At 58.6% G+C, this 12,854-nt stretch overlaps 1 protein-coding gene and 3 non-coding genes across 4 annotated transcripts; 2 read left to right on the forward strand and 2 right to left on the reverse strand.

Annotated features, from left to right (window-relative positions):
- Nucleotides 1-2,091: 2,091 nt before the first annotated feature.
- PTPN18 (protein tyrosine phosphatase non-receptor type 18) lies at nucleotides 2,092-3,274 on the reverse strand. Its single transcript, XM_054586685.1, has 3 exons — nucleotides 3,101-3,274; nucleotides 2,695-2,769; nucleotides 2,092-2,526 (listed from the first exon to the last, which is right to left on the reverse strand). Exons 1-3 carry the CDS (start codon nucleotides 3,267-3,269, stop codon nucleotides 2,459-2,461), a joined length of 312 nt encoding a protein of 103 aa, XP_054442660.1. The 5' UTR covers nucleotides 3,270-3,274; the 3' UTR covers nucleotides 2,092-2,458.
- A 4,261-nt stretch (nucleotides 3,275-7,535) lies between these two features.
- On the reverse strand, nucleotides 7,536-7,699 carry LOC129081194 (U1 spliceosomal RNA). The gene has a single exon (XR_008530266.1). It is a non-coding gene; the product is annotated as a U1 spliceosomal RNA (small nuclear RNA).
- A 2,311-nt stretch (nucleotides 7,700-10,010) lies between these two features.
- On the forward strand, nucleotides 10,011-10,100 carry TRNAY-GUA (transfer RNA tyrosine (anticodon GUA)). The gene is given in 2 exon segments: nucleotides 10,011-10,047; nucleotides 10,065-10,100. It is a non-coding gene; the product is annotated as a tRNA-Tyr (tRNA).
- Nucleotides 10,101-12,283: 2,183 nt separating this feature from the next.
- Nucleotides 12,284-12,447, forward strand: LOC129081195 (U1 spliceosomal RNA). The gene has a single exon (XR_008530267.1). It is a non-coding gene; the product is annotated as a U1 spliceosomal RNA (small nuclear RNA).
- Nucleotides 12,448-12,854: the final 407 nt, after the last annotated feature.

A 12,854-nucleotide genomic window follows, 5' to 3' on the forward strand; every position in this document is an offset into this window, starting at 1 on the left:
CCTGCACCCATCCCCGCCGCCCTCCCCTCTGCCCCTGGGTCTCCAACGTTCTGCTACAAGTTCAAGGTTTGCGTGCCTGACACTTCAAAACAAAGGTTCAATGCATCACAGTTTGTAGCAAGAAGGAGGGGTTATTGATTAAAAGGCCTACCTCGAGAAGGTGAGAAAACTAGTTCTCAAATCCAGCTTAACAGACCTCAAAATCCAGGAGTCTCGTGAGCCAAGGAGAGGGAGGATGAGGGAGGTGGAGAGACAGCCAGGCCCCAAAAAGGGGTCCCAGAAAAGCTTGAAATTTCTACCTCCCTTTGTTCTTGGTGGACGCCCACTGATTGGTTTGGTTCTAGAGTCGCTCCTTTGTGCCTATTTCCCCACTTTGCCCACAAAGGGGCTGCGCGGCTCACGCCGGGGGCTGGGTTTCTCCAGCGAACGAGCATTTCAGCAGCAGGCGCTGTTGGCCTGAAAGTCGTCAGAGACCCCCAGCGCCTCACGCCCTCCTCTCTTTTATTAGGACCTAAGTCACTGGACGGGAGGCCCATCCTCAACGCAGGATGATCTCCGTGCGGAGGTCGGCAGTCCTTTTTCCCAAATTGGGTCACCGGCGCAACACCCCGGGGCCGAGACACCGGTGGGGGGCAACAGTGGACTCACCGTGGGAACAGCGGAGTCAGACCTCCGTCCTCGAGTTCGTAAGAATTGAGAGCCAAGAACTCTGGCCTAAGAAATTTATTTAGAAAGTCACGGAGGTAGGAGAGAGCCAGCTGAGCTGTGCAGACTCAGGGAATAAGTTACAGAAACAAAAGAAGGGCGCTGGGAGCTGAGGAGAAAGGCAAAGGTACGCACTGGAGGAGAGGAAGGGGGGAGGGAGAGAGCAAGCGCGAACACGGGAAGGCTGGGCTCTTCATCTTTTTTAAGATTTTGTTTTTTAGAGAGGGGGAGGCAGAGTTGCCTCTGTGTGGTCCCCCCTTGTGCACCCCCTACTGGGGACCTGGCCCACACCCCGGGCGGATGCCCCGACTGGGAATCGGACCGCTGACCCTTCTGTTCCCAGGCCGGCGCTCAGCCCACCGAGCCCCACCAGCCAGGGCTGGGTCCTTCATCTTATCGGCTCTGGTCCGTTTTCCAAAGGCAGGGATGTGAGGGGAGGTCTCAGGAATCTCGGGATACTCATCAGCTTTCCAGAGGTGTCCCCAAAAGGCCATGGTCTCTATTGGTTTGGGGTGTGTCTCGGCATCTAGCCGGTCAGTTGGCTTGGAGCTCATCTTTCCCCCTGCTGAGGATAGTCCCGCTGTCGAACTGGGGGGCCCACCTGTCTATTTAACGGTTCTTTCGTCTGACGGGGTCCGACCCGAGAGGCAGGAGGTCCACCCGGCCAGCAGGGAGCCTGTCCGAAGGACCTGCTGACCTGCACCGTACACCCAGCTGGCAGGTAGCCTGGGTTGCAGGGACTCTGCCTGGTCATCTCCAGCAAGAGGTGCAGCAATGTGTCTGCAAAACGTGGGCTCTGAGGGTGGCCACGTGGTGGAGTCTGTCCGCCTGTCTGGAGGTCCACCGACCTGCCTGGTCTGGCCGGCTGACTAGGGCGTGCAGCCAAGGACCTATGTGGCTGGTGTCTCTCTGGCCGAGGGGCCACCTAGCTAGCTGGGGGTCTGCCCATCTAGGAGAGGCTGGCTAGCCAGGAGGATGTTTGTTTGTCCACTCAGCTGGCGGGTCTGTCCAGCTAGTGACCCACCTGCCTGGAATCTGACTAGCTTCCTAGTGGGGCAGAAGGGGGGGGTGTCTATTGTTTTGCTGGTCTCTCTTACTTGGGGCGGGGGTCTGTCAGGTCGTTTGTTGGCCTGTCTCTGGCTGGAGATGGACCACCAGCTGCAAACTGTCCTCTGAAGGGTTGGCTGTTCGGGGGGACAGCCACCTGCCTAGCCACGTTGGGGGTCTGTCCGCATGTCCGTCTGAAGATCTTTCCACCTGTCTGCCCGACACCAGCCTACCTGGATGTTGTTGAGCCCAGTCTGGATCTGTCTGAATGGTGGGCGAGCCCATTTTTCCGTGGCATCAGCTGAATGAGGGAGAGAGGCTCAGATGTTGAGTGGAACTCATCTTTATTACGTGGTGATGGGGTCAGTTTCCACATCTGTGCCCATCTGTGCACCTTCCTCTTCACAACTGGGAGGCAGCTGGGGCTCCAAGCCATTCCTGGCGTTCGTCCCTGACCGCCTGGCGCAGCCTGGCCAACTCTCGGCTCCCAGCTCCCTCCCCTGGCTCCAGCCTTGAATTCTACAGTCACCGGGCGAAGTCCCCACTTTCCCACCCTGAGAAACTTTATTTTGGTCCAGGCCTAGCCTTTCCATTCCCAGCACTTCACACAGCAGAGCACAGCCTCCCATGGTCCAGGCGCCCGCGCGGAGCAGCAGGTGGGCTGGGCACAGCAGGCGGCGGACGCAGCAAGCGGGCGGTGCAGCCCTCACGCCTGGGTCCACTCCGCAGGAGGGTCGCGTGGCCCTTTAGGCTTCCCAACGCGCACGTTGAAGCCTGCGGAAGGAGGGGCGCCAGGGGTCTCAGGGAGGAGCTAAGATGCGCACAGGTAGGCGCCTTGGGTGAGGCCGCCCCGAGCCTTCAGGCTCTCCCGGTGCCCTGCAGCCCCTCCGGAATTCAGTCCGCGCTGCAGAGTCCCAGCCACCTGGGCTTTGTCTGACTTACCCAGGCCACCGGTCTGAGCTACACTGGCCACGTCCTCGTAGGTGCCAGGCCCAGCAAGGCCGGGGTCAGCAGGTGCTGCAGGCAGGAAGCCAGCCCCAACGCGTCAGCTCCGGCGGGGACTGGGGGAAAGGGTTAGGGAAGGGGAGGGGAGGGCAGGGGAGGGGAGGGGAGGAGGGCGGGAGGGCGGGTCCCCGACTTCGGCTGAGATGAGGCGGCTTCCCGGGGAAGCGCCCCCAGCCATGGGCCTGCAGTCTGAACTGGGACACTTCCTGTCGCGACTAGCGCGGGGGCAGCAGCCGGGCGGGGAGCCAGGCCGGCTGTTGCGGGGGGGGGGGGGGGGCGCGGAGGCCCGGCAGGGGGTCCCGAGAAGGAGGTGGGGTCGGCCCTCCCCAGCCTCCCGACTCACCGCAGCCCGGGAGCGCCCACTGCGCGTCCTCCGCGGGTGCCTGCGGCCGGCGGGCGCGCGGCATCACCTGGCTGTAGACCGGTCTCTCCTCCGGGCTGGGCGCCGCGGCCCCCGCCCCAGTGCTCGGAGGGGCCCTGCGCTTCTGCACCACCGCGTACGTGTCGGCCATGGCGAGGGCTGGGGGCACGGAGGAAGGCCTGCTCCTTCCCGAGACACGCCTGCCCGAGGGGCGGAGGGGAGGAAGTGAAACCGCTGCGGGAGGGAGGGCCTGGGGGGACCGCGCTAACCGCGGGCTTCCGCACCGCCGGGGCCGGCGAGCGGAGAAGGGGACGGTCCTTGAGGAGAGGGCGGGGTCTCCGGGTAGGGGCCTCGCCTTGGCGTGTCCCCACTGCGGCGGGGGCGAGGGGAAGGCTAGCCTAGAAGGGGGTGGGGGCGAGTGGTTGGTGTGCAGGGGCGATCATTCCGGGGTGCGAACCCTGAGAAAGCAGGCACATACTCAGACAGTCTCCCGGGGCCCAGACTTAAAAAGAACAAAGCCTAGCAACCGTCTCAGCCCCGGGGCCCCCTACAAACTGCACCGGGGGTGGGGCAGTTGAGTGGCCCTTATAGAGGACTTCCTGGAATCCTGTTTCAGCCAATGGGAGCGAGGCATCCCACAAACGGAGTGGCTCTATTTTACTGGTTCAGGTGGGTCCCCCTCTGAACCAATCCGAGAGTGAGGATTTGGAGCCCTCATTTGCATGAGGACCGACCCAGCACGGTCCGGGTGTGCGAGCTCCTGCGTGTAGAAGCCAGATGTCCGCCAGCCCTGGGAGCGCGTCTTTGCGCCGACGCTCAAGGCTGGCTCTCCCCAGGTGGCCTGAAGGCGCGGAGCGGAGCCACAACGTGCCACTGGGCCGAGTTCGCGACCTGGGGGCGAGAAAAGTGTCAGGGCGGGATCGCAGGGCGACCTCAGCCGCAGACGCAGTGGCACCTCTGCGGTTAAGGAGTCCCCGTGGCGCGTCGGTTCCCAAAGCTCAACGCAAAGAAAGGGCCAGTGAACTTGAACTAAACAGCAAGAAGGGCTCGGGTGTTTTCAGAGTGAGGGGAGGGTTAGCCTCCGAGCACGCAAGAGAAATGGGACAGGAGGCGTGAGGGCGGGAGCTGGCGACCTGGGGATGCTCCCCGTCCCGCGGGGCGCGAGTCTGGAGAGCGGGGCACAGCTGTGGGGACGGGCACGCGGCTTCGAGAGACTGGCCAGCCTCCTACTGGAGGTCCCGCTGGGCTCTGTGGGGTAAGGCGAAGAGGGGACAGTCTGGGAAGGGAGCGGGACAGAAGGAGACTACATGGTAGTGAGTGGGTCCTGCCGCCAGAGGAGGCCGGGGCTGGCTGTGCGAAGGTGCGGTCGTGCGCCTGTGCTCTGGATCCTGGTCTGAGCAGAGGCCTCAGAAGAGCCCGGACCTGCCAACCCCTTGGCCTTGGAGTTCCAGCCTCGGGAGCTAAGGGAGGATCCCGTCGAAGCCACAGCCCGTGGTGTTTCAGGGCAGGCCGAGCCAGCTTTGCAGTCCGGCCTAATGTTTTTTCAGCAGAAGAAGGGGAAGCTGTAGGCCATTCGTGCAAGAAGCCAGGGCGCTGGACGAAGCATTGCAGAAAGAGGCTGGAGAGTGTCGAAATTTCAGGAAGAGCGAATCACAACAAAACCCTCGGGCAGGGACCAACTGGCACATTGCTCGAGGTTGGCAGGTAGAGGGAACCTCAGGGGCGCGGCCGGGTGAGCCGACCACGTGTCAGAAACGTTCCTCCACCTAATCGTGGCCTTACCCTTTCTGGTACCTGCTGGCGCTTATTTTTCTCCGCGGTTCTTAGGTTCTCCGACGTAGGAACGTGTGTGCTTTCTCTCGCGTCTCCTGTAATGTGCGGGGGCGGGGGGCGGGGTGGGGACATGTCGTGCAAACGGAAGACTCTCGCTCTGTGCTGGACACGGGATGTGTGTGGCGCTTCCCGGAGAAAAAGGCCCGGGTTTGGCAGCTGCCCGCCTCTGGGAGTAATGACACCCATTTCCTTAGAGAACCAATGAAAATGACTCACCAAAAGGACAAGCCATGGTCAAGTGTAAGACATTATCATCGGTTGTAAAAAACTCAATGAGAAGGAATACAACCAGTCATGAAAGAATTAGAAAAAAGATTTTTTTAAAGAGCACTCAACTCGTCCTGTAAAGATAATGTATCTTTGATAAAATGACCAATATGCAGATTTGTACAAGATCTTAGAAAAATAAATAAGTGTGTTATTCCATTAACATTTATCACCGTAGTCCCTACCTCCGCAATTACCCTATTTCCTCCACCTGGTCATCGGCAGTTTCTCTCAGTAGTTGATCTACAGTCCGCTTTTTTTTTTTTCCTTTTCTATCCTTCTTGCAGATAAGTCTAAATTCTTGTTTGTTTTCATTTATGGAGTGCCATAGTTGTGGTGAAGGATTCCCCAAGGATTTGCGGCCTCTCCTTTTTCTCTAGGAATTTATAGGAAAACTGAGAGAAGTGAGTCTCACAGAGGACCCACATTACTCTGCACGTGGATTGGCTGGTAGCCGCCCAAACGAAAGCACAGTGTGAAATCCATGCCTTGGCTTTGTTCCAGTTCCTTGCTTTTCAGGGACGCAAGGCTTCTCCAAGCAGATTGCAGTACTGTGAAACCGAAGCAAAATACTTAGGGCATGTTGTCAGCTGAAGGCTGCAAAGTGCTACAGTCTTGAAGTCGCCTGGTGTTTAGTGAGCTGTCCTTAGACAATTGAGGGGACTAGTTGGGTATTGCAGGTGTCAGTTTTCACAGAAAGGCAAAGCTGCTGACGTCGCGGGACAGTGTCCCCAGATCTCTGGTTGGGTGCCCTAGAAAAAAAATATTTGAATAAATGAAGTCAGCCTCGGGGATTCCAAAATTTGGAAAACCTTCCCACTTTGTCATGGAAATAAAGATGCTGCTAGTGGAATTTTAACTCAAATACTGGGGTTAGAACATAAACCATTAGCAAATTTCTGTTGTGGATGCTGATGTCCACGGGTCATTTCTTTGCTATCGAAAGGAAAAAGGAGCTGGACCAATGCCCCCGGGGGGAGCCAGCACCTCAGGAGGACTGGACTGCGGTTGTCACAAGGGCTGGACCCCAGTTCCCACTTGCGCTCTTGCTGTATCGGCACGTCTGGACTCAGTCCAACAATTCAATTATTGGTAATTATTGGTAGAGCAAAAGCAGGACTATCTTTGTTACTGATTTTTTAAAAAAATAATACCAAGATAAAGCTAATATGTATCCAGGTATTCAGCCCCTAAAGTGGACAAAAGTATCTTGTTAACTGGCTTGACTGGAAGAATCTACAGGAGAAAGGAATCTATCCGTTCACTGTGCGAGAGAAGTGTAGGAGTAAACCCACTAGCAAATTCTCTTGCCTTCACCATGGTAGGAGTTTGAGTCCATAATCACATAGTTGTAAAGATGGTGATGACAAATTATATCCAAAGTGGTGGGGATTCTGTTGGGGCCTTTGCTTCTTTTTCACTTATTTATTTTTGTTACTTTTTAAAGTTATGCATTAGTTTCAGGTGTACAGGGTAGTGGTTACATACTTCACAAAGCCTTCCCCTTGGTATTTCCAGCCTCCCAGCCGCCACCGCATTTAGTCATCACGCTGTTACTGCCTCTATTTACTGTACTGTACTTCCTTCCCCAGGGCTGTTTGGGGACAAGCAGTTCGTGCCTCTCAGCCCCACACCCCTCGCCCAGTGCCCCACCGCGCCCTTCCTTTCGTTCGTTCCTTTTATTTTGTTCTTTTGGTTGCACATGTAAGTGAAATCATACGGCGCTTATCTTTCTATGACTGATTGCACCGGGCACCATACCCTCTGTGTCCATTCGTGCTGCTGCACGTAGTAGGATTTCCTCCGGGTGGAATAACCTTTAAGGCTGCTATGAACATCAGGCTGGTTATGCTCTCTTTCAAAGTAGTGTTTTTTCGGTTCCTTTGGAAATCCCCAAAAGCGCAACCCGTGGGTTGTAATAAGCTCGTTTTTAATTTTTCCGTGTAAACTCCGCACCGCGTTCTCGGCACAGTGGCTCTGCCAGTCTGCATTCCCACCAACGTGTCCCAAGAGATCCTCACCATCACGTGTCGCTTGTGAATGCATTGATCACAGCCGTTCCCGCAGGTGTTAAACAACACGTAACTGACTTTAGCTTACAATTCTCATGAATAACAAACCCCATTTTCGTATATTTTCGAGCCACTTTTCATTAAAAATTAGCGCGAAAAATGAAAAGACACGCTTCCCCAACCCCACCGTGTGGAATTGTACTGTAACTCCAACATGATTGATTAAGACATACCCCAAAACTGAACTCACTAAGATTAACATGTAAACCCCACAACTTTCAATCTGTCTTTGTGACCGTAAAAATCAGGGGAGAGCGCGAACGCAGTCCCCCACTACCACAAATTATGCAGTCGAGTTTCCCACATTTGGGGAAATCGCAGGGGTCAGCACATCCGGAGTGCAATGGATAAGCCTCGCCCTGGGAAAACCACCTTCGTGATCATGGTATCTCCCCTGCCAGGTAAGTATGAGTTGCTCGCTCGCCCTCCGCCGGACCCTCGCGCTCGCCTCACTTTGCACGCACGGCGACTGGCCTCGCGCCGCCGCCGCCCCGCCCCGCCGCCTCAGCGCCCCGCGCCGCAGCCTCGCCCGCCGCGGCCACAGCCTCGGGGCGTTTGCGTTCGGGACTCGGGGAGGGGGCGCGGGCGGAGCGGGCCCGTCAGCCTCTGCGCGCATGCTCATCTGCATACGCCACGCCCCCACCGTGACGTCCTCTTTGCACAGTCTCCCGGCGCCAGCGGCAGCCGCGGGCCCAGCGAAGGTGTGGGTCAGGGCTCCGGCTTGGCCTCGCCTTCCTTCCAGCAAAAGCAACTTCCCTCCCATTTTTGTCCTCGCCTGCTCAGCTCATCACGTAACCGAAAGTTCAGGAAAGGCGTTTTTGCAGGTTGACGTTAGTGCTGAGTGGCTCGATCAGAAATCGTGGTCCTGCTTATTCATGGGATCTTTTTGAGCCAAAGTGACACAACAGGCTTCGGAATACGTGGCGGCCTGACCTAGTAACGCGAACGAAAACCCAGGATGCTAAATTCTGTAGGAAGGAAACCAGGTCCCCCCGCAGCTGGGCGGGGTCGCCACGGAGGCCCGCGGTCCGCGCCAGGCGACCTCCCGTCTTCTCTGCGCGCCCTGCCTCGAGCCCCCAGTCCTCTCTGACTTGGACGGACTCCGTCAAGGGTGAAAGCAGCAGACAAGGGTGAAAGTGGTGGAGCAGATTCTGCCCAGTAACTACCGACAGAGTGGGAAAAGCTGCGCTCCGTTCGTGCAGCAGTGATGGGGGCGTTTTAGAGGAAGAATGCGGCGGGGGAGGTGCGCTCAATGGAGTCAGAGGAGTGAAAACCCGCAAAGGGTTGGTACGCATCAAAGCAGCCAGGCCAGCTGCATTTGTGGGCAGGCAGTGTGAAGTTAGGAGGTTGTCCCCACCCGCACCCCCAGCCTAGGAGGCGGGCTCTGTCCTCCTCGGCTCCATTTCAAAGGAATAAGCATTTCTAGGAAAGGTCAGGCGTTGACCTTTCTCAGGCCAGCATTTAGTGAGCTCAGGAGGTCGCTCCTAAGGACCTGACGCTGCTACCGCACGCTGGGGTCTGGCCCCGTCTCTGGGCACAGGGAGCGGCTTGGGTGGGTTGCTCCGTGCTTCGTGATAGTCCTGCAGTTGTCAACCTGAGAAATTCCGTCTCGTGATCCAACCAGATGACTGCACCGCCCCCCTCCCCGAACCCTGGCCCCTTCTTTTGTATCCTGATCTCTGCGAGGACAGTGAGCATTTCTCCATTCAGCAATGGCGCATTGAGGGCACACTCCGTGCCAGACAGCGCTCAGGAATTTGGGAACAAAAGCCTTCCTAGTGCTTCCAGGAGGAGTTGGGTGGGAGAAAATTGACAAGGGACACAGTAGGTAATTTTATTGGTATGCTAGGTGTTAGGACCTGGCGGGGGTGGGGAGTGGGGGATGGGGAGAAAAATAGGAAGGGGATGGGGACTCGCAGCAAGGGGCGGGGGCTGTGCCCAACAAGCAGGCGGGGAGGAGCCGTGCGAGCTGAGACCTGCGGGAGCGGAGGGGGCCGTCTCGGGTTCCTGAGGGAAGGGCGTCCTCGGCGCGCACTGCAGGGGGAGGAAAGCCCGGTGGGGCCGGGTGGGACTGCGTTCGTGGCCGGGTCGGGGCGCGGTCACGCGGGCCTTGCAGACACACTACTGTAAGGCTTTCAACCTGAGCGAGCCAGAGGTTCTGAGCAGAGGAATGGCGGGAGCGGATTCCTCGTCCCGCTCCCACCCAAGAAACCACTACGGTCGCCAGGGTGGCGAGGACTGCCGCGGGAAAATTGATCAGGAGACTTAAGGCTGGCTCACGCATTTTTGGCAGAAGAGTAATTTTGAACTAAAGACACTAAAAATCCAGCAGGCGGCCAGGCTGTTCGCCGCCACAGACCCGGTGCCGGTGATCCTCCCCAGCCTGCCCCGGACAGCCAGTTCGCCAGCGCCCCTCCCCTCCCCTTCCTACCCGCTTCCTGCCCACGCGTCGCTGTCATTTCCCCACCCCCGCACAGAGGGGCACAAGAAGGGCAAATGAGGCAACAGGTAAGGCCCGGACGGGCGTTCTGAAAATCACTGTCGCGGGCCGGGGCCACCGCCTACCCGCGTTAGTCCGCCCAGAAAGGGGGCGGTGGCGGCTGCCGGCGCCCATCAAAGGGGCCTTCGGCCACCCCAGTGCCTGTTTGCCTTCTGGGCACCAGCGTCTTGGCGTCGGTCATTTTAAGAAATAGCCAAGACCCAGACTTGGCAGCGTGCGCCCTTCGATAGCTCAGCTGGTAGAGCGGAGGACTGTAGGCCATGTGCACGCGGACATCCTTAGGTCGCTGGTTCGAGTCCGGCTCGAAGGAGGTGCCTGGCCCTTTTTGCGCTCCGCGGAAGGGCGCCCCCGCCTGGCGCCCAGGCCCGTTCTAGGCTGCGGCTTCCGCGAAGCCAACAGCGGGGCCTCAACGGGAGGATGCTGAGGCCCAACTGGAGAGAGCACCCGGGAAGTGAGGGGCCGGGCCGGGTGGTCAGCTGCTGAGAGCAGCGGTCCTACGCGCCTAGGTTGCGGGTTCCATCCTCGCTCAGGACACATACAAGAAGCAACCAAGGAATGCATCAGGAAGTGGGACAGCAAATAAACACCTGTTTCTTTCTCTCTCTCTCTCTCTCTCTCTCTCTCTCTCGTCAATCAATAAAATTTTTCAAAGAGAAAGGATTATTTTTTAAAAAAGAATATAAGGAGCCGTCTACACTTTGGGGACAAAGCCAAAGCGGGGCGAGCAGGGGCGGGACTGTGTATACACAAAAGGTGCCCGGGGAGGGTCCTTGCCCTCTTCCCTTCTAAGACTCCGGAGATTAGAGGCGCATGCGCGGGGAATCACCTCCCCTGCGGACTGGCGGGGAGCCGCCGCGGAGGTGGCCCTCTGAAGCCTCGGGTGCCCAGCGGGTGCCCTGCCCTGCCCCTGAGGCCGCAGTCACTTTTCCTGTCCGGTTCTGCCTCTCAAACTGGAAGCAGCGTGTCCCGTCTTCTGCCCTCGCCCTGCCCCCCGCCCCCGGCAGCGGGCGCTCCCGGTGCCCCCTCCCACGCCCCGCAGTGTCGGCCTCCCCCGGCTGTCCCCCATGAAGACCAGCAGCCCCGGGGCTGTGGTCCCCGGGTTCCCAGGAGGCCGGACCATGGCCGTCTGACGGGGGCCTTCGGGAAGATTCCATTCTGTGCAGCTGCAGAGAACCCCAGCCTCGAATGTCCCCATCTGCGGAGACCAGCAGCTCAGGACCAAAGAGAAACCTTAGACTATCATTGCCTTTGGCCCCCGAGGGACGTGGGGGTGTGGGGTCCTCGGAAACCGGGCTTGGGTTCTCGGGGAGAATGAGGGGCGGGGAGGCTGTGGGGTTTGGTGACCAGCGCACGTGCCCGTGAGCCCCAGTGTGGCCGACCCTTCCCGTCTGGGGTGCACCTCACTCTCAGAGGTGCCGGCGCCGAGCGTGGCGACATACTTCGCCGTGGCTTGCTGCGCTTCTGCGGGACTTTAGCCGGGCGAGTGGGCGGGCTGTGGTGGGGGGTCCACGCCAGGTGGGATAGGAAATGCTTGTGAAATACACGGGGCCGGAGCAAGGAGCCCAGCCCGGATGCCGGCGTTTCCTCCCTGTCCACCTTGGGCTCCAGTGCCTCCTGGGGAGGCCACGAAACCGGGCCCATTTCAGGAAGCTGCCGCCTCCGCCAAAGGAATCAGGGTGACTGGGCAAGGGGAGCATGGTGCCTGTCTGTCCGCCTCACGGAGCCCTGCAACTGGTCTCCCGTCTGGCCCCCTGTCCTCTCTCCGTCGCTTTCCAGTAAGCGTCGCTGCGCCACTGTGGGCAGGAGGGCGGAGCCGCTGCTTTCAGACGCTGGACCACAGGCAGGAGTGATCTCTGAGTCAGGGAAGACGGGGTTGGCACGCTGTGTCTGCCGCGCTCCCCACCGCGGGCTGCAGGACGCAAGACCCTGGGGAACCCACTGCGCTGAGCAGCGGACGCGGAGGCTCCGGGAGGCCATGGCAGCTGGGGGGCTGCGGGCAGAGTCCTGGAAGGAACAGCCTATGCTCACAAGAGCAAGCACAGAGGTTCCCCTGGAGTCTTTAGCTGGTTAAGAACGTGAAACCCCAGGAGGCAAGAATGACTTCCCATCAAAGGGCAGTAACTAGGGATTTGTAGAAGGAACATGTCCCAGAGCTCGCAATGAAACAGAAATGATGTACCTTCCAGCCATAGTGCACAGTCCCGCACGACTGCAAAACGGCATTCAGTAGGGAACGCCGGCGGAGCGCCGTGACATCACGGCGGGGCGGGGCGTATGCAGATGAGCATGCGCGCAGAGGCTGACGGGCCCGCTCCGCCCGCGCCCCCTCCCCGAGTCCCGAACGCAAACGCCCCGAGGCTGTGGCCGCGGCGGGCGAGGCTGCGGCGCGGGGCGCTGAGGCGGCGGGGCGGGGCGGCGGCGGCGCGAGGCCAGTCGCCGTGCGTGCAAAGTGAGGCGAGCGCGAGGGTCCGGCGGAGGGCGAGCGAGCAACTCATACTTACCTGGCAGGGGAGATACCATGATCACGAAGGTGGTTTTCCCAGGGCGAGGCTTATCCATTGCACTCCGGATGTGCTGACCCCTGCGATTTCCCCAAATGTGGGAAACTCGACTGCATAATTTGTGGTAGTGGGGGACTGCGTTCGCGCTCTCCCCTGATATCTAAGGTTCTTAATACTAGACAAAAAAATGAAGACTAGATTTGCGTGAAACTTAGTGAGTAGTACTAACAGTGAATTTGTATAATAACCAGTGCGACTGCAAAAAGTTCGTCGTAAGGTGTTTTTTTTTGGAATTTTGAAGAGGAACCTTGTTTTTCTACGTGTTGGTAGGTGGTTTTCGTCGTTCTTGATTTTGCTTTATCTGGTTTTGTGTTGTGGATTGTGTTCCGCTGGGTTGTGTATGAAATGCCTTGTCAAACCTGCGAGGTTGCGTTCTCCGGTCAAGTGTGGAGCTTAAAACAGTGGTGACCGGAAAAACCGAGCCTATTTTAAACGCACAACACGCTGCTGACTTACCACGAGCCAGAGTTTTACATCTCGTTCCCCCACGAGCATAGAGGGGG

The sequence above is a fragment of the Pteronotus mesoamericanus genome, unplaced genomic scaffold (genome assembly GCF_021234165.1).
Source record: "Pteronotus mesoamericanus isolate MK-2021 breed Mesoamerican mustached bat unplaced genomic scaffold, CSHL_Meso_final contig_94, whole genome shotgun sequence".
Classification (NCBI taxonomy): domain Eukaryota; kingdom Metazoa; phylum Chordata; class Mammalia; order Chiroptera; family Mormoopidae; genus Pteronotus; species Pteronotus mesoamericanus.

Coding starts and splice junctions, on each gene's coding strand:
- PTPN18 (XM_054586685.1), bottom strand. CDS start 3,269: ATGGCCGACACGTACGCGGTGGTGCAGAAGCGCAGGGCCCCTCCGAGC. Junction 2,770..3,100: donor GTGGGCGCTCCCGGGCTGCG/GTGAGTCGGGAG, acceptor TCCTGCCTGCAG/CACCTGCTGACCCCGGCCTT. Junction 2,527..2,694: donor AGCTCAGACCGGTGGCCTGG/GTAAGTCAGACA, acceptor CTCCTTCCGCAG/GCTTCAACGTGCGCGTTGGG.